The 22,418-nt window shown below is 38.7% G+C and overlaps 1 protein-coding gene across 1 annotated transcript in view; it reads right to left on the reverse strand.

Annotated features, from left to right (window-relative positions):
- Positions 1–323: 323 nt before the first annotated feature.
- UHRF1 (ubiquitin like with PHD and ring finger domains 1) overlaps positions 324–22,418 on the reverse strand; it is a 45,755-nt gene continuing 23,660 nt past the window's right edge. The window contains exons 6-17 of the mRNA XM_027851381.1: positions 17,379–17,488; positions 17,049–17,235; positions 15,088–15,211; positions 14,882–14,989; positions 13,957–14,061; positions 13,739–13,845; positions 11,091–11,253; positions 10,813–10,950; positions 7,181–7,304; positions 6,936–7,093; positions 4,021–4,119; positions 324–1,780 (exon numbers count right to left, since the gene is read on the reverse strand). Coding sequence (XP_027707182.1) covers positions 1,634–1,780; positions 4,021–4,119; positions 6,936–7,093; positions 7,181–7,304; positions 10,813–10,950; positions 11,091–11,253; positions 13,739–13,845; positions 13,957–14,061; positions 14,882–14,989; positions 15,088–15,211; positions 17,049–17,235; positions 17,379–17,488 — 1,570 coding nt within the window. The 3' untranslated portion in view covers positions 324–1,633. The remainder of the gene's footprint in view (positions 1,781–4,020; positions 4,120–6,935; positions 7,094–7,180; positions 7,305–10,812; positions 10,951–11,090; positions 11,254–13,738; positions 13,846–13,956; positions 14,062–14,881; positions 14,990–15,087; positions 15,212–17,048; positions 17,236–17,378; positions 17,489–22,418) is intronic.

Genomic DNA, 22,418 nt, shown 5'->3' on the forward strand with positions numbered 1-22,418 from the left:
AGACTAGGTGGCCTCTGACGGACTTTCCAGCTCTGAATCCATCACACCATATTCACTACTTAACATACAAGTGTGTTGGGAGGTTTCCTTACAAGTGCATTGACATGGGAGCTGGATAAGTTCATATTGAATGAATATCAGATTCATAATTACACAGAAATCCAAGCTGAATCTAGCATCACAGGCTGTTCAGAAATCTTCACAGGATCCTAAATGTATCTAATCCCAATAATGTATCTAGTCACTCTCGGGATTTAAGATAATCACGTCAGAAACTTGGCAATTTTTTCTAGACAAGTCTATAAAGAATAACAAAACACACATTCATCTTTAAACACATTTATTTTGAGAACTTAAAATCTGCACATGTACAAAAAACATCTGAACTTTTTAGAAAAAGCCTACACAATGTTTCATTGTTTTTATCCTATCCGTTAATATTCTACCATAAGGAAAGAGTTTTACAAAAAAAAATATATATCATTCCAGTCTGTCTGCAGTTAAGTGAGTTAAAATATCCCTGTTACATTGAGGTATTAAACTTCAAACATTGGTACTGTTAAAAAAAACCAAAAATCCATTCACAAAATTAAAAAAAAAAAACAACTAAAACTAAGTTATCTCTTTCTGGGTTCATATACAGTAACTGAAAAAAAATTTCATTTGGAAAAGTGTCTTATAAAAGAAAAACTTTCTCACTTATATAATTCTCCATTTCAAAATGGAAATGCATTTAAAATAACGATAAAGTAAAATAATCTTAACAAAATGCACCCTAGCAAAGAAGAGTTTCAAGGTTTGCAATGCCACACTAATGACGTTTGGCTACAGTGTTCCATTTTCAAAGGAAGAAATATAATCTGGTTGGCAATTTCAACATTTCAGTGCTAAAAAGAACCCAGTCTTTTAGAAACGAACCAAAGGCACTTAAGAATGGCTCTAGTATGTTCCACAATGGCATTCTGGATCAGAGACAGCATCTGGCTGAACAACCAGTTCCCTCGGTAAAAGAAGAGTCCAGCTGAGGTAGCATTCTGTACTGCCCCGAGCACTTAGCTAAATGCAGGCCGAGAGCTTTTTTATACTTATTTTAAACATAAAAGTAAACTGGTAGAGAATGGCCTTGAAAAAGAGCTTAACCCATTTTAAGCAAGATTTTTTTTTCTTTAAACAACTTCTTGATAAACCATCTAAGCAACAGGTCCAAAAACACCAGGAACCACCTTAGAGAATTTGAACATCAAAATATTGCCAAAGAGCTGAGCATACTTCTACCTTTGAGGCCAAATCCACAGACTTTACAAAGATTGTTCTAGCAACCAAGCCACATTCTACATAAGAGGGAACTTTTGAGAACTCAATGTCAGGTTCATTAGCAGCCTTTACCAAAAGTAGGAAAATTTATGCTGATAAACTGCAGGTTTTAGGAAAAACTGAAGGCAGTATCCAACATTTTAAAAAGCCACAACACATATAAAATAAATCCCTCAAGGTTTATAGACTTAACAAAAAAAAAAAGGTGGGGAAGACAAATCTTTTCAAGGAAAAGGTGAAGCTATGTGTTTAAATTAAGCCTACCGAAAACCCACTGCCACATTTTACCATTAAAGTAAGAAGTGCTTGACAGACAGAATCACCGCCCATTGCCGTAGCCTGGGAAGAGCTGACTGAGGATGGTTTGCAGTGGCTGATTCACTTGCATAGTGTAAGATTTACCCAGATCATACCGACAAGCTGGGCAGCTGTACACCTCGGCTCGGAAGGATCGGTCCAAACAATCCTGCAATCAGAGTTTGGAAGATTTTAGAACAAGCTATGACCAAATGCAAAACCCTAGCAGCCCATGCTGTACCATCATCCTGATTCAGTTTTTTCACTTTTCTTGAGCTGGCTGCATCCTACGCAGAGGACTCACATCCAAGTCGCTGAAATGACTATCTAGGTCCCTTGCTACCTTACTACCACCTGTGTCAATTTTTTTATTAATTTATGGAAAAACACCAAGCTACCAATGGACTTTGTAAGAACCATCCAGACTGCAGGCTTTAACGTCACTTCCAAAGGCTAGACTCCTAATGGAAGCATTTCTACAAACCAAGATCTAATGTAAAAGATATTGGTAATAAATTGTTACATGAGATCAGAGGATCATAGATGTTGTGATTGGAAGAATTGGAAGGCACAACAGGGAACAGTCCCTTCATTATACTAGAAAAGGTCAAGGCCATTAAAAATGCTCATATCAAATTCCTTTATAATTGAAATGGCATTTTCATCCAATCAGTCGACTTTGAGCTTTTTGGGTTACTTTTTAAATTCTAAATATTTACATAAATATGTTAACTTGGACCTAAATATGCAAAATGTTGTTCTAAGAAAAACTGTCTAGGCATTTACGTATAATTTGAGAGCTAGAAGGGATCTTAAGTGTCCTCTACTCCAACTCCCTATTTTTACAAATGAAGAAAATGAGACCCAAGAGATTTAGTAACTTTCCCAAGGCCATATACATAGCAAATAGTAGGGTCAGTATTCAAATAAGTAATCAATACATATGCAGGTATAATAGTCACCATATGTGTGTATGTGTGTGTGTGTTTATTGTAAACAACTGAGTTGAACATTAAATGCCTTTTTTTCCCTAAGTTTTTAAAAAACCACACTAATCGTTGGTCAGGAATACAATTAATCAACATTTAAAATATAGTGACTGCTTGTCCTTGAAAGAGCTACAAGACTATTCTTTCATCTTTCCTATAAAAATTGGCCAATATTTCCTCTTTTAATTATATATGACTATATACAATACATAGTTCACACAAAAAAATGCCTATAAGCTTTTCTTCATTCCATGGGCATCTTTTGACTATTTTAACAAGGCGTGGTGTCCTCTTTCCAGGAGGGACTCTTTCTTGGCAACAAAAACATTAGTGGAAGACACAGAGAATCAGGAGAGGGAAAAATTCAACTGATATTCCTCTTCTGCAATGTTAAAGCAAACACTGAATGATTGGTCAGAGAGAATAAGGGTGGCCAGAGTGAAAAATATGCACTCAAGGTAGGGAATATAAGAAAGAGATAGTGCTTGCAGAGTTCATGGGAGAGGGGTAGAGTTTCTGAGTTTCTGCCACTATGCGGTTTGATGCATGCTCCATAAAGCTGCCCAGGCTCAGGACCACACAAAGTTAACTTAAAAAAAAACACTAATTAAAGTGCTAGTTGTATGCAGAAAATTGTGCTGGGTCCTGAGAGAGATACTAGGGGACTGAGAAAGACAGTCACTGTTCTCAAAGTGAGTGTTCCAACACATAAACATACACACACACACACACACACACACACACACACAAAAATTATAAGATAGTAAAGACGTAAGATAGATACAAATAAAGTGTTATGAGAAGTTCAAGAAGGGAAAGATCGTTTACCACTGGAACAGATCAGAGAAAGTATAAAAGATGAGGTAGTATTTGAGCTGGGTTTCTGATAGGTAGGATTTCAACAGAATGCTAGAGAGAACATTCTGTATTCCAAATACAGAAAGCAGATGTGTGTATGAAAGGACAGTGCATAGCACAGTTTGGTTAGAACATGAGAATTAAAAGAGAATAACAAAATTTCAGAATTGAACATTAGATATTATCTTATCCCTTCATTTTACATAGAAGGCCAAGAGATATCAGTCCCTTTCTCCAGGTCACATGGCTAGCCAGTGGAAGAATCAGGACTAGAATACATATCACCAACAATGCAGTATTTTCTATGATACCCATTGCCAACTACCTTAACAAATATTAATATATGATACTAAAGAATACTACACAAAAATCTAACGTCCGAGCCTATACAAGGCTAGTAAGGTTAAGACTACAAATGCTCAAAAAATACAAAAAGACGCATAATGACAAGAGACACTGTAGATCCACAGGGACTTTAGTCAAATCTGTTTCTAGGTCATTCAGCATTATCACCCTCAAAGATACAATATGCATCTTAAACAGACTGACCAACATTACTTACCTTGCAAACATTATGCTGACACACAGTGGTAATTGGCCGAAACACTACCTCTTGACAGCAAATACACAAGAATGTTTCTTCCACTTTATTCAGGAATTTCTATAATTAAGAAAAAGACTGTGTGAAGCCAGCAACGAGACTGACCCTATATACAAATCAACAATCCTCAAGAGTATGCTTAGATAACACATCTAAAGTCCTTTCCAGTTCTGAATCCTAAGGTAAAATAGAGTGTTCCTTACCACCCAGGGAAAAGGCTTTGTGATTCAAGGACAAACTAGCAATTCACCTTTCTCTAAGATGTTAAGGCTTGCAAAGTGTCTTCCTCACAACAGCAGTATAATGTTGTAGTACAAAAATTGTGATTCTCATTTTGCACATAGAGAAATGGAGGCTTGAAGAGGGACAATGATTTGCCCAAGGTCATATAGCTAGTAAGTGACAAAGCAGAGACTCAAGTTCAAGTCTAGCTCCAAGATCATTGCTTTTACCATGAAATCATACTGCCTCAGCAAGCACAAAACCGGAAAACTTATTACTAGATATCACACACATGCTCTGGGTCCCAAAGAAGCTTAGCCCCACAATAATTAAATAGTTATCCTGACACTTCCTTCATACTGAGTTCGTAAGGACCTTGTGAAATAATCTTAGGCAGTTAGAAAAAAAATGCAAAGGAATAAGTAAGTGTGTAATTAACACTGAAGTATGCAAGCTTAGAATTCCAGTAATATCAAGTCATATACAGAATTTCACAATTCAGAGCTTTGCACATGCTTTTAACTCAAGTAAAAAACCTCTGGACTGGATCATATCCAAAGAGCAGAACAGAACTGAATCCTATCAATGAAGGGCTCTCTACCAAGAAAATACCTGATCCAAAAATAAAAATATCCCAGCTGCCACCTTACTTTTTGGAAAAATCTACTATTCTGCAATAGAGTGGTCAAAGGCTATAAACAGGCAATTTTTAAAAAATGCAAACTATCATCAACCAAATAAATATTCCAGTACTAATAAGAGCAAATTAAAACAACTCAAGGTTTCAACTACCCATTAGATTGACAAAAATTATAAAAGAAAAAATGGTAAAAGATTGGGGATGGAACTATGGGAAGGATGATAAACATATCAATGCACTTTAAGTGGAGTTGTAAATTGTTTCAACTGTCCTGGAAATCAATTTGGAACTATACCAGAAAAGTCAAACTACATCATCCTTTGACCAATCCCACCCAAGGAGGTCAAAGATAGAAGGAAAGGTCCCATAAATGCAAAATATTTATTTATAGTACCCATTTTTCTGGTAGCTGAGAACTGGAAACATAGTGACAGTGCGTGCCCACTGAATAAGGAGCAGCTGAAAAAACTGTGGTATGCTAATGGCCATTAGGTGGCAGAGTGCAGGGGAGTCAGCATGTATTGCCAATGGCAGTAGTACCCAGTAATTGACAGTTAACAAAATAAGTAAAAATAGAATACATATGTTAATATATGGTTTTCTAAGTCAATTTGCAGCTAACAAGGATCCTTATGGACAGTTTAGTGGCTTCTTTTCTATTGGAATTTGATACCACTGGCAGAGTGGATAGGGGGCCTGACTTGATTGATTTATACTGATACTGACGTATGCATTACTCCTGAGCAAGTCATTTCAGCGCTCTCTGCCTCTGTTTTCTACTCTGAAATGGAGATATTAGTATCTACTTTCCAGAGTTGTTGTGAGGATAAAGTAAAATAACATGTATTGAAAACACTGTGCAAACCTCAACACACTATATAAATGTTAGCTATTATTATAAAATACTACTTTACTAGAAGAAATGACAAATAAAATATTCTGAGAAATTTACAAAGTACTGGTATAAACTGATATAGAGCAAAGTATAAACAGAAACAAGAAAATAATTTATACAATGACCACATGAAAGACATCAAAACTCTGATCAATGCAGTAATCAACTTGATATGCCTGGGTGATGGTGGAATATATCACCCTCTTTGGTAGAGAGGAGGTACGCTCTGGTTGTGAAGAAAGGCACACATGGTCAGCCAGAGTTTATGTGTTAAATGTGTTTTGCTTTACTACACTTAATTGTGACAAGGAGGAATTCTATGTGTGTCACTGGGAAGCTGTGGTGACTCTAAAAAATATCAACTGAATACTAAAAAACCGTCTAGCTTTCTCAGAAGATAAGGGCCACTACAGCAATGACAGGAAGGACTAAAATGTCATTACCCTAGTCTGATGCTTACATAAAATAGCCTTTTTGGAGAAATGAAATTCATAACAGCAAAATTAAGGATAAGAGATCATCTGACACACTCAGTTCTGAAACAATACATTTGTACATACTACACAATCACTGTAGTTGCATCTCAAAGGAAAGGTTTTCATGTTCCAAGTTGTTTTACCCATTGATAACCATATCCAAATTTCTCTTAAGAACACATTAAAATAAATCACTTATTCAATACTTCAAAAAGATCTGTGGTTTCATAGGTATGGACTACTCTAATGAAAATCACAATTCCTACCACCCCCAATAGACTGTCTTTATGAGTAATACCATAGCCTAAATAAATAAGGCATCTTCTGGTCAGCAACATTTTGGGACTGGGTCTCTCTGCACCTGGCTCTCCATGTTCTCCAATGACAGAAAGACTGTCTCCAGACCCCAAAGCCAAGTCTTTCCTATGTGGTGGCTCCTGCAGCTTACGTGCCTCTGGCACAGGGTTTGATACCACACTTCAATGAGACATCAAAATAGGACCTTAGTGGAGGTCTAAATTATTAATTTACTGGCATCTCATTGATCAGAAATCAGCTCTTCACATATCTAAAGCAGCAGATTCGGCCCTTTAACAAATACTTCTGCAAAGAGGGAAACTAAAAATAAAATCTCCATGCCTACCGGCCCATCCTTCAATGCCCCTAATACTTCGTTCCACAGTTTTTCATTGGATTCATCATTCTTGATGAGAGTCTTCTGCTGGGAGGTGAGTTTGTATGGTTCCACTTTAGTCTTCTTGGACACTGTACTAGGAGAGGCCAGAAAGGCCTCCCTACCCCCTAAAAGAAAGAATACCTGGTCAGCCCACAGGAACTCACTGCCTTGAAATAAAGCTGCAGAAGGAGCTCTGCTGCTCAAATACCAACCTGCTGTCTTCCTTTTCCTCTTCCCCTTTCCTTTCCTTGGAGATGTCAATTCCTCATCATCACTCTTACTATTTTCTTTTTCCTTCTCTTTGTTAGCAACTGCTTCCAAATACCCTTCAGGATACTGAAAGGTAGAAACAAAGTCAAGTAAAGAAATGCAGAAAGAAAAGTTCATCAGACACACAAATTTTCTATCACTCCTGGTTTCTGAGATCTCCACAATCTCAAGTTACTTACCAACAGAACTCATCTCTTACTACGTGCTAACATAAATGCTTTCCTGAAGTTAGTACTGCCTCTGCCTGTCCCCTAACCATAACCAAACATATCACAACCTCCAGGCTTTTTCATTTGCTAGTCATCTCTCCTCAAATAGCCTCTCTTGCTCATCTTCAAGATTCTGGCTCCGTTCTGACCTCGTCCAGGAATATATTTTTCAACCACTCTGAGACATATTTATTTCTCTAAGTCTTCTAACTCCTAGGATAATCTCCAGTCAATATTATTCACTTTGGCATAAAATCAGATGATACGCATATTCTTAACTCTTTAATTGAAGGATGAATGCCTCTTCTGATGTCCCTAATGGCAGAAATGCCTTCTATTTCTTTGATAACACCTATAGCAATGCTATGTACACAGTAGGCATTCAAGCAATATTTGTTGAAATGAATCAAGTGTTTTACCAAAACATGTACACCATTCTTTGACAATATGAAATATGCATCTTGGCAAAAAATCTAAAGAGAAGATTTCTGCATGGACTTGGAAAGGATGCAGTAGGTTAAGTGAATCCTAAAGTCTCAACTCTTTCAACTTCATGATTCTGTGAAAACACAGTCGATCAAAAATCTTCCACCAGGACTTAAACATTTTCACTTCTAGCAATAGTCTTTTTGATTTGGATTTGTTTTATATTCAGTTTTTCATAACTTAAAATCCCCTATTGTGCCAAAGTTATGCTAAAAAAAAAACTCTTTATGATCTCAAGAGTATAGGGTAAATTTATACTCTTTTTTTTTTTTTAAAGTAAGGCAATTGGGGTTGAGCAACTTGCCCAGGGTCACACAGCTAGTACGTGTCAACTGAGGCCGGATTTGAACTCAGGTCCTCCTGACTTCAGGGCCGGTGCTCTACCTGAACAAATGACCAAACTTTAAAGCACAATTTACAAAAGAGTCAGGAAATTAGACTATTTTCAACCTACAGAAGATGAAATGGCTCTAGGATTCCTCTTACCACTCCTTGTCCAATGAGTTTCTAAACTACCTATCCATGTTTGGTGTGTGCTAGTTTTTGGTGGTGTTTGAGGAAATAAACTCCAAATTAGCATTGAGTAAAGAACTATATCTGAACACATCAATTAGACTCAAAAAACAATACAACCCAAACAAAAAAAGGATTGATTGGCTGATCTCCTGGCTTTACATTTTCCCATTTCAAATTTCCAAGTGACAGAAGAATTGTAAATACAACTACCAATGGTGGTGCCCAAAGGCAGTTGATATTTTATGCTCCTCCAATTGAGAAGGGGAAATATACAATCATCTAACTCAAAAAAGGACAGGTCTTCAAATCTAAGATGCAACAGCAATCCCAAAAGGAAAAAAACAGCCAATGGTTGATAAGGGTTGACATTTATATAGCATTTTAAGGTTTGCCCTCATAACCTACAGAAGTTTACAACTAAAGAAAGGAAGGCTTAGAGAAGTTGTTAAGTGATCTGCACAGTCCCACAGCTAATGAACCACCAAACAGGTTTTGGAACACAGGCTGTCTGTTTCCAAGTCTTATCTATCCTCGCCTATCAACATTGAGTAGCATCCATTTAACTATATTCAATAAGAATAAAGATAGAAGCCAAATACAATCATGTATTTTATCATAAGAGACAATATAATATCGTAGAAAGACAATGGATTTGCAGTTGGGCAACCTGCGTTCAAATTCCAATTTGGATGCTAACTGTTGTTTGTCCTTCATTCTCAAAGAGGACCACCCCATCAGGAAGGTGATGCCATGACTACTGTGTGACTATGTGCAAATCACTTATAGCTAAGCCTGTTTGCTCAGCTACAAAGCAATGGGGCTTATAGCTGGATGACCTATTTTTCGGGGTCATGAGCAAAGGCTTTTACAAATCTTTTAAAGCACTACAGTAACAGCAGGAATTATTAGTACCACTGTCTCCCTAATTCCAATTGTGTGAATGACACCAAAGGTAGAACTTGAATCCCAAGCCTTCCTGTAAATAAACAGGAGGCCATTCTACCTCTTCTCCTTTGGACAACAATTACTGCAAAAATAACAAGTAGAGTAATGCTGGTCCATCCTACACACAAGTCTCAGAGTAAATCTGAACAATTCACAACTTTGCTCACAAAATGGAAGACTATTCATGCTACAGCATTTCCCAATACAGTTCAAAAACTTTCAAGAGTTCTGTCACTCACCAATGAAAGTCATAAAATCCAGCTTTCAAGGTTCTATACAATCCAGCATAAATCTATCTTACTGCTGTATCTCACAGAATGACCCTCCTCATGCATTCTTATCACTACTTTGGCCCATGCTGATCTTAAATCTAGCTTTCTCCCTCCATTACCTCTGTGTACTGTAATCTCACTTGTCCTTCAAGGCCCAATTCAAAGAGTACTTCTTCCAGGAAGCCTTCCCTAACCTCGATGAAAATCTTCTAGCCTTAGTCAGAATCCTTTTTTTTAATTATAAAACATTTTTATGTAAATAAAGTTAGATTTAAATAAATGGAAAAATATTCATTGTTCATGGATAAGCAGAGCCAATATGATAAAAATTACATTTCTACCCCCCCCAAATCACTGTGGAACAATGAAAAATTCTGTATAATTACAGATTTCTTATAACATTTATCTAGACCCCTCCTTTGTATTTATCACTCCAACTTAGTATCTACCTGTTTTCATGTTTTATCTCTTCCATTAGATTGAAAATTTGTCTTAAAGACTTTTTTATCTTTAACTCTAGCTCCTAGAAGAGTATAGGTACTTAACAAATGTTTACCAAACCAGAACCAGAAAAATAATACACACCAATTCAACAATATAAATGGGAAAAAACCAACAAACATGAAACTAGATACTGTAATGATAAGGCTCAAAGAGAAGAAAAACGTAACCCCCTCTCATCTTTGCAGAGGTGAACGACAATGGACATGGAACACTGTCCATAGTACCAGATTGGGTTGGTTTGTTGGTTAGTTTTGCTCAACTGTTTTTCTTCACCTTTCTTTTTTTTAACCTTTTTTTTAGTCTTTGTTACACAATGGTTCCCTATGGAGAGGAGGAAGGCTATATTTGGAAATAAAGGTGATATAAAAACAAAAAAAGTCAGTTAAAAGTTAGAAGTATAAAATAAATATTTACCAACCTGAATATAATCCCCCATAACACATTAGCAAACTTGTCCTATATATAAAAGACACATAAATTTGATTTGTATTCTAAAGGGCTGACCTAGAAAAACTAGGTAGACAGTTTTCCCTAGTCAAGGATAATTTGCTTTGAGGATATAATTAGCAATTCCTAGCCCATCCTCCACAGAAGTATGTGTCAATACAACATAATCCAACATAGGCCTTGTCCTGACCTTACCTGCATTGTTAAGCCAAGTTTCTTCATCCTGTCTTTCCCTTCCCTGGTCCATGGGCCAGGTTCATCATCATCCCTCCTGAGGAGATAACGCCACACAAGGAAACCAGATTTCCCTTTTTCAGGCCAATACTTCACTACCTGGAAAGGGTTGCAAATTAAGTATAAATGACATCCAATATGGGGGGGGGGGGGGGACAACTCATCCAGTCAGCAAAGGGAAAAAAAAAACCCAAATTACTTTTAACACTAAAGAGAGAAAAGCTCACACCAGAAGTTACCTTGTATATTCCATCATATCGATTCCCTTCAGCTGGGGCATATTTGCTGTGTTTCCCTCCCTTGACGTTTCTCACCACCCTGACTGGCTTCCCAGCTCGCCAGTCCTTGGCTTCAGCTCCACCTCGATCATTGATAGGAGCACTGCAGTTCAAAGCCAGAGCTCTAAAAGATTAAAGGGTAGAAAACATTAGGAAGTAGTAGTCTAGGAAAGACAAAGACAAAGGCACAAAATACAGGTATCATGTGTGGAAGGTTAGGAAGGCAGGATGAGAAATGGAGAGAAAGCTGAGTTGATTATTTCATACCCTGAAAATGCAAACCTGTAGCTACCTCTTAAAAAAAAAAAGAACTGGAAAAAATAAGCTAATGGGTAGGCTAAGCCAACATAATAAAAATGATAATTCAACCTAAATTAATGTACTTATTCAGTACTATACCAATCAAACTACCAAAAAATATTTTGTAGAAATAGAAAAAATAATAACAAAATTTAGCTGGAAGAACAGACGGTCAAGAATATCAAGGGAATCAATGAAAAAAATGTGAAGGAAGGTAGCATAGCCATACCAGATCTCAAACTGGATTACAAAGTGGTAGTCATCAAAACAATTGGGTACCGGCTAAAATTAACTTTTGTCCTTCATTCATGAAGAGGACTATGATATCAGGGAGGTGATGCCAAGACATGCAAGTGAACTGGATTTAAGTGAGGGAGGGCTGTGCAGAGTCACCAGCCTCACTTTCACCTCCAGAGATATCTGGGTCCAGTGGCAAGATATAGATCAGGACAACTGGAGATGGCCCTGGATGCAGTGGGAGCTTTGGCATTTTTAAGCTAAGGTCTTTCCCAGATCTCAGTTTGACTGAGGCAGCACCCATTCAGTGATTAAGATGAGGTAAGAAATGAGGCAGAGAATGGCCTCTTTTACCTACTCCAAAAAATCAGTTTGTGAGGGGAAGACCCTCAGAGTTTCTCACTAGCTAAGAAACAGAGTGGTGGATCAGTGGAATAGATTAAACACACAATACACAGCAGTAAATGACTTTTAGTAATCCAGTGTTTAATAAACAAAGATCTAAGTTTTCGGGACTAGAATTCACTATTTGACAAAAACTGCTGGGAAAAATGGAAAGCAGTTTGGCAGAAAATAGGTATAGAGCAACATCACATACCACATATCAAGAAAAAGGTCAAAATGGATACATGATTTAGGTATAAAAGGTGATACCATAAGCAAATTAGGGTAACATGGAATAGTTTACCTGTCAGAACTATGGAGAAAAAGAAATTATGACCATACAAGAGAAAGAGAATATCACAGGATATAAAATGGATAATTTTGATTACATTAAATTAAAATGGTTTTATACAAACAAAACCAAAGTAGCCAAAATTAGAAGGAAAGCAGAAAATTAGGGGATAATTTTTACAGCAAATTTCTCTAATAAAGGCCTCATTTCTCAAATATAGAGAACTGAGTCAAATTTATAAGAATACAAGTCATTCCCCAAGTGATAAATGATTAAAGGATATGAAAAGGAAGTTTTCAGATGAAGAAATCAAAGCCAACTATAGTCATATGAAAACTCTAAGTCATTGATAGATTAGAAAAATGCAAATTCAAACAACTCTGATATGTCATCCCATACCTATCAGACTGGCTAATATGACAAAAAAGGAAAATGACAAACGTTGGAGGGTATGTGAGAAAATTGGGATGCTTATGTACTGTTGGTAGAGTTGTGAACAGATACAACCATTCTGGAACTATAACTAAAAGGCTATAAAACTGTGCATACTCTTTGACCTAGCAATACCACTACTAGGTCTGTATCCCAAAGAGATTTAAAAAAAAAAAAAAAAGGAAAAGGACCTATATGCACAAAAATATTCATAGCAGCTGTTTTTTGTGGTGGGAAAGAACTAGAGATCAAAGGGATGCCCATCAATTGGGGAATGGCTGAATAAGTTATGGTATATGACTGTGATGGAATACTATTGTGCTAGAAGAAATGATAAATAGGATGGTTTCAGAAAAACCTGGAAAGACTTATGTGAACTGATAAATACGATTATATGAACAAAGTGAAATGAGCAGAACCAGAACACTATACACAGTAACAGCAATACTGTATGATGACCAACTGTGAATCACTTAGCTATTCTCAGCAATACATCTAAGACAATTCCAAAGGACTTGTGATGAAAAATGCTATCTACCTCCAAAGAGCTGATGAGACTCTGAATGCAGATCAAAGCATACTTTTTTTAAACTTTCCTTATTTTTCTTGGGTCTTTTTTTTGGGGGGGGGGTGTCTTTCAAAACATGACTAGTATTGGAAATATTTTGCATGACCGTACATGTATAATCTACCAAATTGTTTGCCCTCTCATCAATGAGGAGAGAGGGGAGGGAGAGAGAAAATTTGAATTTTTTTAAAAAAATAATTAATGTTAAAAATTGTTTTTACATGTAATTAAAAAATATTTTTTAAATTAGGAAAATAAATTAATTTTACCCTTTTTTCAAGTTCAACAGCAAAGTATTCTTGTTCAATGAAATTAATTGAATAAATACTTCCCTGCAGACTAAGTCAACTTAAGGATTTAACAGTAACCAGAAAAGAAATCCATAAAACCATGAACCTGTTCATGTTGGTGAGTTTTTGATCACAGGACTGCTCTGCGGTCCGTTTGTTTCCAGAAAGATCTCTGCCTCCACTGCCCGTATAAGTGAAAGAGTTGCCATGGTCCTGAAGGGAAGAAGCACACAGACCAAGGCTCAGTTAATTAAGCCTATCGAGGTGAGCAGGGAACAAGATGGAGAGCTTCTCTTGCAGACACAATTACAAAACATCACTTACTACATCATCTTCATAGCCCCCTGCCAGGACCAGAGAGTAGGCACCGTCATTGCTTCTGCCATGTATACCTGCCACATGGGGCCTATGGACACCAGACTCACTCACCTAGGAAAGGCACAACAAATCATACATGTCTTGACTAACACGATTCTCAGAAACCAGACCATATCCCACTTTGTGTGATTGTCAAAAATTTTCAAAAAACCCCAACCCCCAAGGTTAACTTCTAGATTTTAATATATATATATTCAATTTAGTTGGTGGCAACTTTAAATTTAAAGATTATAGATTACCTCATCTAGTTAAACCAACATTTAAATCATGAATGCCCTCTACAACACCCCCAACAGTGGTCATCAACCCTCTCAAACAAAACATGATCAAATACAGAACTGGTGGTCATACTTGTGAACTAATTGTACAAATCATGGCGGGAGTAAAAAGCGCACTGGCCTAGGGGTCTATGATATGTGAGTTCACGTCCTCTCTACTACTATGAGACCTTGAGCAAATCACTTGACCTCTATCAGTTTCCTATCTATAAAGTACCAGGGTTGACCCAGACGATCTCTCAGATCTATTCCAGCTCTAACATTCTAACATTTAAATATAACTTGTTCAAAAAAAAAAACAGTAACTTAAACACAATCTTAACCCCTTAAACCATTTTGGAGAGACTGGGATAAGGTATTTTTATTTTTGCCGTGGGGGATGGTGCACTGGTTTACATAAATGGCATTCTAGGACCTTAAGTACCTCCTCCCCAAAAGAATTTCTTTTGACACAAGACAAGACCACAAACCAAGGCGATTCCACACCACCACATCTCACCACCTCTGATCACATCCAATCTAACATGAGGCTCAATGAACATACCCTTCCACTGAAATATCACCACAAACTCACACTGCCGGCCCTGTTATACCTGCACTCTGAACTTCCACATGGTACCAACAGGAATCCCAGGGATTGGTCCATAATGATTAGAAGGCACAATAGTGCACTCCCTTGTGCGCCCCACACATGCCATACCCTATATTAAGAAGAATAATTTGGGAGAAAAAAAGTCAGTAAGAAAACCTTAATGTACCATTAAAATATCAAAATGAAATAAAAAGTTGTTTCCCACACCTTGCCCCAGTCTCTTTGAGACGATGATGTAGCAGATGCCATCTTTGCCTTCTTTTTGCTCTCTTTTAACTTCTCCCCTGCCAAGACCACTTCACTGGCATCATTCCGACATTCAGGGCAATACCTATAATTATATATCCATAAAATTATCCACCGGTCATAGCAGAATAATATTTAAAATGAGTAAAAGATAAGGACATATTTCTTAAATTATCATAGTACATTTATCCTGGAAAAAACCTACCTGACTTCAACCTTTCTCACTTGTACTTCAAAATGATATTTTTTTATAGTCTTGTCATTTCTATGTTCTCAACATTTCTCTCTCTATTCCACCCTTCACACCCTAGTTTAGGCCTGATCACTTCTCATCTGAACTACTGTGACAGCCACCTAAATGGTCTACCTGCTTTAATTCCTACCTCCCCCCTTTTCTCTAATCTATCCTCCACACAGATACCAAGATATTTTCTTAAAGCAGAGGACTGACCATGTCAGTCCCCTACTCAATACAACTGCAGTAGCTCCATATTACCTCTAGGGCAAAATACAGACTCCTCCATTTGGAAGGTAAAGCCCTCTACAATTTTCTCTAACCTGCTTCTTTTCAAGCTTCTTATGCATTACACACCTTCATGTACTCCTCAGTCCAGCCCAAAAGACTTTCTTCACACCTAATACTCCTTTTCTGGCCTTTGCCCAGGCTGTCCCCCTAGCCTAGAATGCTCTTTCTCCTCATCTCTATTTCTGAGAATCCCAGGCATCCCCCAAAGCTCAACATAAATGCCACCTTATACTTAAATATGTGCTTGCAAGTCTCCCCAGCACAGTGTTAGCTCCTTAAGTGCAGGGGCTATTTCATCGTTATCTTTGCATCCCTAACATCTAGCAGAAAGCCAGGTACATAATAGCTGCTTAATAAATGCTTACTGATTGACTGAAAACATCCTTTTCATCCTATCCCACCGAGATCTGGAAGAAGCAGCTATACTGTTAACAAAGACAGCACCGGCTGTGGAGCCAAGAGGCCTGAAGATGACTCCTAATGCTACTATTTCCTACTGTGTGACCTTGGGTAACCCACTTCTCCATGCTGGGCCTCAGCTTCCTCATCTATAAAATGGTGCAAAGATCTAGATTTCATACATCAAAGCTCTGTTTCAAGGAAATTATTTTATAAACCTTCAAGCACTATAAAATGCAAGTTATTTTTAACACAGTCAACAGAGGCTTCGATCCCCCATCCTAGTCTCTTTACCACAGAATCCCCACTTCACCTAAGCAAATCACTCACCAAACTTGTTCTATTTCTTTTGTATCTTTCTAGAAAAGATTCTCGGGGCAGCTAGGTGGTACATTAGATAGAGCTCCGGCCTTGGAGTCAGGAGGACCTGAGTTCAAATCCGGCCTCAGACACTTGACACTTACTAGCTGTGTGACTCTGGGCAAATCACTTAACCCCGACTGCCTCACCAAAAAAAAAAAGAAGAAGAAGAAGAAAAGATTCTCCATCTATAACCCATGTGCCCCTCTCCCTGAAACCCCAGATCTCACCATGGAAGCCTGCCTGGCTCCATTCAATTCATTTCCCCCAAGTCCCTCAGCACTTCATTTCATTTCAGGCTGTCTGGTGCACACAGGCATCACAGATGAGTACAGGTTTTTCAGGTGATGCCTCTGCTTTGTTCCTCCACACTCCAGCCTGGCCCATCAGAGGCTCTACAGGCAGATGCCAGGTATTTCAGGTGTCTTTTTCCAACTTCCCCACCCCATCCCCGACCCACCACGTCTAGTACTTTGAGGAAACAGTTACCTAAATTGTTCAGTTCCTCCAAACCAAGATATATGAAGAAGGGGACTTAGGTCTTTATAAGGTGTAGTGTCAGTCTCTCACAACTGCTTCTCTTCAACCCTTACCCCAGAAAACTGCAGACAGGGTGTCCTGCGACATGGAAACTCACCAGTCCTCATCATCTGGAATCCGGCTCAGTGGAGGGCTAAGGCAGTAGATGTGGAAGGCCATGTCGCACTCATCACACATCAGCTGCTTGTCAGGGTCTTGCTTTCCTCCGCACACATAGCAGGCACACATTCGGCAGGTCTTATTGGGGTTATCTTTACAGTGTTTGCAAATGGGGCCACTCTGTCCTAAATGCAGAAGGTCATGAAGCAGAGACAGATACCAACACAAAAGAAGCACGTCAGTTTACAAAAGCCAGTCTTCTACCACCGAAGTATGAGAACACTAAAAACATCCCATGGAAAAACAGTGAAGGGTTACCAGGACTCACTTTTCAAAGGGTTTTCGAAACCAACTGGGCTCACACTGCCAGGCTCCTCAATTTTGTAAACTTCATCCACAAAAGTTATTCTACAATCATTCAGAGAATCTGCAGCATCCCTATAACAAATTCACATATAAAATTCAGCTTTTGCCATGACAATCACTCACTTATTCCTCCAATATCCTGAAATCAGTTTTTAACTAATGCAATAAGTACACATTCACTACAATACCTACTGCAAAACTGACAGTATCCCATTTCACAAAAAGCAGGGAGTGGGAACAAAGGATCAAAACTGTGTGTCAACTGTCTAAGCTGACATAGGATGCTGAGACAAAAGTAAAGTGCACGAAGCTGCCCAAAAGTGCTAAGACATGTACCCTAGCTTAGGTTAGAGATGAGTCCCCTAACACTAAACCTAGTGTTCTTTCCAGTCAGTTGATCCAGAACCATTTCTTAAGCAGTAATGGTAATAAGGATGGGCAGGGCTTAGCCTGAGCCTCTGTGGGATTTCACTAAGGTAGGAACTCCCCATTTACTAATGCAGGAATCTGTGGCCTTAAAAAGCTGCTTAGGGAAGTCCATAGTCACATGGCCAGTCTGTGTCAGAAGCACTCCACCCAGTCCCCTTGAAAAAGAAACAATTTTTGACCTCAAGAAACTTATGTTCTATCAGGAGACACAATGTGCAAAAAATAAGAATATATAAAATATATACCCCCCAAAAAAGTGTGTGTGTGTATGTGGCAAATTTAGAGAGGGGGGAACCTAAAAGAAGATGGTTCTGAGACACGTGCACCTCTTGTCTTCCCAATCCAAAGTGCCAATGATTGCCCAGAGCTGCTCAAATAGCCGAGAGACAATTACTTCTCCTCCTTCATCTTCCACTCTCTAGGCCAAAGCTTCAGACTTAACATTAATACTGAGACTCCCAGGGTCGGCAGTCCCAAACCCCTTCCATATACCCACTTTTTTTACACTCACGGGAGGCAGAATTTAAAAAGATATTAGTAAGCCCCACAAATGCATCGGACAAATAATACAGTCCAATTTAACAAACACTTATTAAGCACCTACTTAATAGGTGACTAGGTGGCACAGAGCTCCAGACATGGAGTCAAGAAGATTGGAGTTCAAATCTGTTCTCGGACACTTATTTGCTATGTGACCTCAGGCAGTTCCTAAACTGTCATCTGCTTCACTTTCTTCATCTGTAAAATCTGGATAATAGCATCACCTACCTCACAGGATAGTTGTGAGGATCAAATGAGATAATATTTGTAAAGTACCTAGCATATAGTAGGTGCTATATAAATGGTTATTCTCTTCTCTTCCTCTACTATGGGTAATGCATGATGCTAAGGGACACAAAGTTTATATAACACAAGATTCTTGCTTTATTGGGCTAACAGTATGCTTGGAGAAAAAAAACCACATAACTAATAAATAACAACTGATAAGTGCATTAGAGACATGTGATATAAGGTGCTTTCAATGTGAAATCTGAGGGAGAAAGTAAGAGTAGGGCAAAGAAAGGGGGAAGGCATATTAGAGGAGGCATCCAGGCTGGACCTTAAAGGGTGGGCACAACTGGTCAGGGAGAATGTTCCAGGCATAAGGATCAATACTTGATGGAGCCTTAAGGGAAAAGGAGAAGAACAACGAAGCACAGAAGATGGCTATGTTTTCATCTGTTCATTGAAAACACATAAATGTGTCAGAGGGACAAGAAGGGTGGGAAGGAAGCTTGAAGTAGACTGACGAGTCCCTGTAGCTGACAAGTATAGGATCCACACTCCACCTAAAAGACATGGGTGACAAGCTACTTTTTTAAAAACTTTATGTCTAGCTATGAATAAGGGGGAGCGGAGCGAAGATGGCTGAGTAAAAGCAGTGACTTGCTTGAGCTCTCCCCCAAACCCCTCCAAATACCTGTAAAAAATGGCTCTAAACAAATTCTAAAGCAGCAGAACGCACAAAAAGAGTGAAACAAATTTCAAGCCCAAGACAACCTGAAAGGTCAGCAGGAAAAGTCTGTTGCGCCGGGCTGGGAGAGGAGCGCAGCAGTTCAGCATGGGCATGCAGGGAAAGACCAGGCCTCAGGAACCTGGAGCAGGCCTCAGGGGACTGAATCATGGGTAGCTGTGGCAGTTTCCAGACCTCTCAACCCACAAATGCCAAAGACAACTTAGAAGGTCAATAGGAAAGGTCTGTCCCTCGGTGAGAGAGGAGCTTGGTCCGGCCCCAGCCTTGGGGCGACAGCAGTTCCTTCCAGAGCTCTCAGCCCACAGACTGAGGGGGGATCAAGTGGCCAATCAGAGAGGGATTGCAGAGATCTCTTTGCTGGAGCTGAGGCAGGATTCCCTTTCTGCCTGTGCTTGGATCTGGGTCACAGTCCTGGCTGGCAGTCCTGGGGTGTGGAGGAGCACTAGGTGGTAGAGCTTGTGGTGGCACTGGAGGGGGAATCCTCCTCACAGTTCCAAGGCAGGAAAGAGTGCTTGGGGTCACTCATAGACCAGAGCACAGGCCAGGAAAGGAGTAAACACCTCACCCTTGATCATACCACCCTGGAAGAACTGCAAATTTATAGGTCCCTAGAAGCCTCTGAAAACAGCTGCACAAAACCCCCAAAGCTTGGGACAGTACATTCGCCACACTGGAAGCAGACCCCTACCTTACCAAAGGGTTTAAAAGTCAAGTAATTGGCTGGGAAAATAAGCAAACATTGCAAAAAAAAAAAAAAAAGTCAGACCATGGAATCTTTCTTTGGTGACAAAGAAGATCAAAACATACAACCAGAAGAAGACAACAAAGCGAAAGCTCCTACATCCAAAGCCTCCGAGAAAAATATGAATCAGTCCCAGGCCATGGAAGAGCTCAGAAAGAATTCTGAGAAGCAAGTAAGAGAAGAAGAGGAAAAACTGGGAAGAGAAATGAGAGTGATGCAAGAAAATCATGAAAAACAAGTCAACAGCTTGCTAAAGGAGACCCAAAAAAATACAGAAGAAAATAACACCTTAAAAAATAGCCTAACCCAAATGGCAAAAGAGGTCCAAAAAGCCAATGAGGAGAAGAATGCCTTAGAAAGCAGAATTGACCAAATGGATAAGGAAGTTCAAAAACTCACTGAAGAAAATACTTCCTTAAAAATTAGAATGGAGCAAATGGAAGCTTATGACTTTATGAGAAATCAAGACATTATAAAACAAAACCAAAAGAACAAAAAAAAACCAGAAGACAATACAGATATGAATAAGGTATTAATAGAGAGAAAAGGAGGTAGGGCACCATGGTGCTAATGGTGGAAGGGCAAGAAAACACAGTAACAAAGAACTTCTCAGCATAGCTGATAAAAAGGATTTAGGAGAGTATGATGGCAGTTGTAGAAGTGTGTGAGGTCACACTAGCACCAATCCCTAAACATTACTTAACTTGGCACTGGTGCTACATCCCCATCACATAGGAGCATATGAATGAGAACTGGCAGGGACCTCACATGAAGTCTAACCTCCTCGTGTTAGAGGGGAAGCGCTCGAGCTCAAACAAGCAGGAAGAGCAGGAGCTGGGTTTGGCGCCCAAGTCCTCTAACTCTAAACCTCAGGCTCTTTTCACCAAAGCAGGCAGTTTTATATGGGGCTAAAATCTTTTACAGTCATCATTATCTTTTTTTGTTTTTGTTTTTTTGTTTTTTTGTTTTTTACTTTTTGCTGAGGTGATCAGGGTTAAGTGACTCGCTCAGGGTCACACAGTTAGTAAGTGTCTGAGGCTGGATTTGAACTCAGGTCCTCCTGACTCCAAGGCCAAAGCTCTATTCACTGCACCACCTAGCTGCCCCAGTCATCATTATCTTTTAAGATTGCCAAGAACTACCTTGAAATAAATCCATAGATAATAAGTAAAAATTTTAATCAAGTTTTTACATAATACAGAATGTTTAAATCAATCTACTTCCTTTTACCTGATCCACATATCACTCACCATGTTACCATAGAATCTTAAAACTAAGAGAGACTTTATTGACCAATTAGTCCAAAGTTTTACAGATAAGGAGACTTGAGACTGGAGAAAGGAAATGTCTTGTCCAAAGCAGCACAACTAGCTCACAGCAGAGCCAGGACCAGAACAGGTTCTGGCTCTACTATAAGTCTTGTGGCTCTCAGACTGGGGTTCTGACAACATTTCATTTCTCTTGAATATGTCAGTCAATGATAACCTATTTCCTTGACTCAAATTTGTGATTTCATCAATGTGGAGAACTCCTAGGAGACAAATACCGTCCAGAGAAACAGACTGGTGATCTGTCTATAACTTAAGTTTTAGAGTTAATTAACTGACTGGGCACTGAGAAGTTAAATCATTTTCAGCCTATGGTCATATAGCTAATATGCATCAAAAGACAGACTTGAACCCAGATCTTTCTAACTCCAAGGTCAGTTCTCTATTCTACCTCACATAATTTATTATTATTATATGTGAAATTAATTGGAACTCATAAAAATCTACTTTTAAAAAGTATTTTTAAGGTTTAATGTTCCTTGCAAAAACCGCACAAGGCATGTAGTAAGATTTATCACTTTCCCCACTAAGCAGATGGAGAAACTGAGCTTGAGAGCAGAAGTGACTTCAGTGCTCCCCCAACTAATGGTTTCTTTTGCAATACCGAGCTGAAAGCACTGGAAAACTCACTCAAGGCTTGTTCCTGTTTTGCATGCATTTGGAAAATAGATCTGGAAGCTAACATTGTTAATCAACACCCCTTGCAGATCACTTGTGAAAACAGCTGAGACTCTTCCATCCTCAGCAGTCTCCCATTCAAAAAAGTGTTTCCAATCACTAAGTTGAAATTCTTCAGATTCAGAGGGGTAGGCCCTCACATATTTGGCAACTAAGGAAATAATGACAACTCAAAAGCAAACAGCACTATAAAGTAAATAAGGCCAATTTCAACTTTTTTCTATGTTAAAGATAGTTCTCAGAGATGAAATATTCAAGAGTAGAATCCCAATCTAATGACTCTTCCTTTACTTCAGATTGAATTTATTAATT

This window comes from Vombatus ursinus, unplaced genomic scaffold (genome assembly GCF_900497805.2).
Source record: "Vombatus ursinus unplaced genomic scaffold, bare-nosed wombat genome assembly UNPS02009173.1, whole genome shotgun sequence".
NCBI lineage: Eukaryota > Metazoa > Chordata > Mammalia > Diprotodontia > Vombatidae > Vombatus > Vombatus ursinus.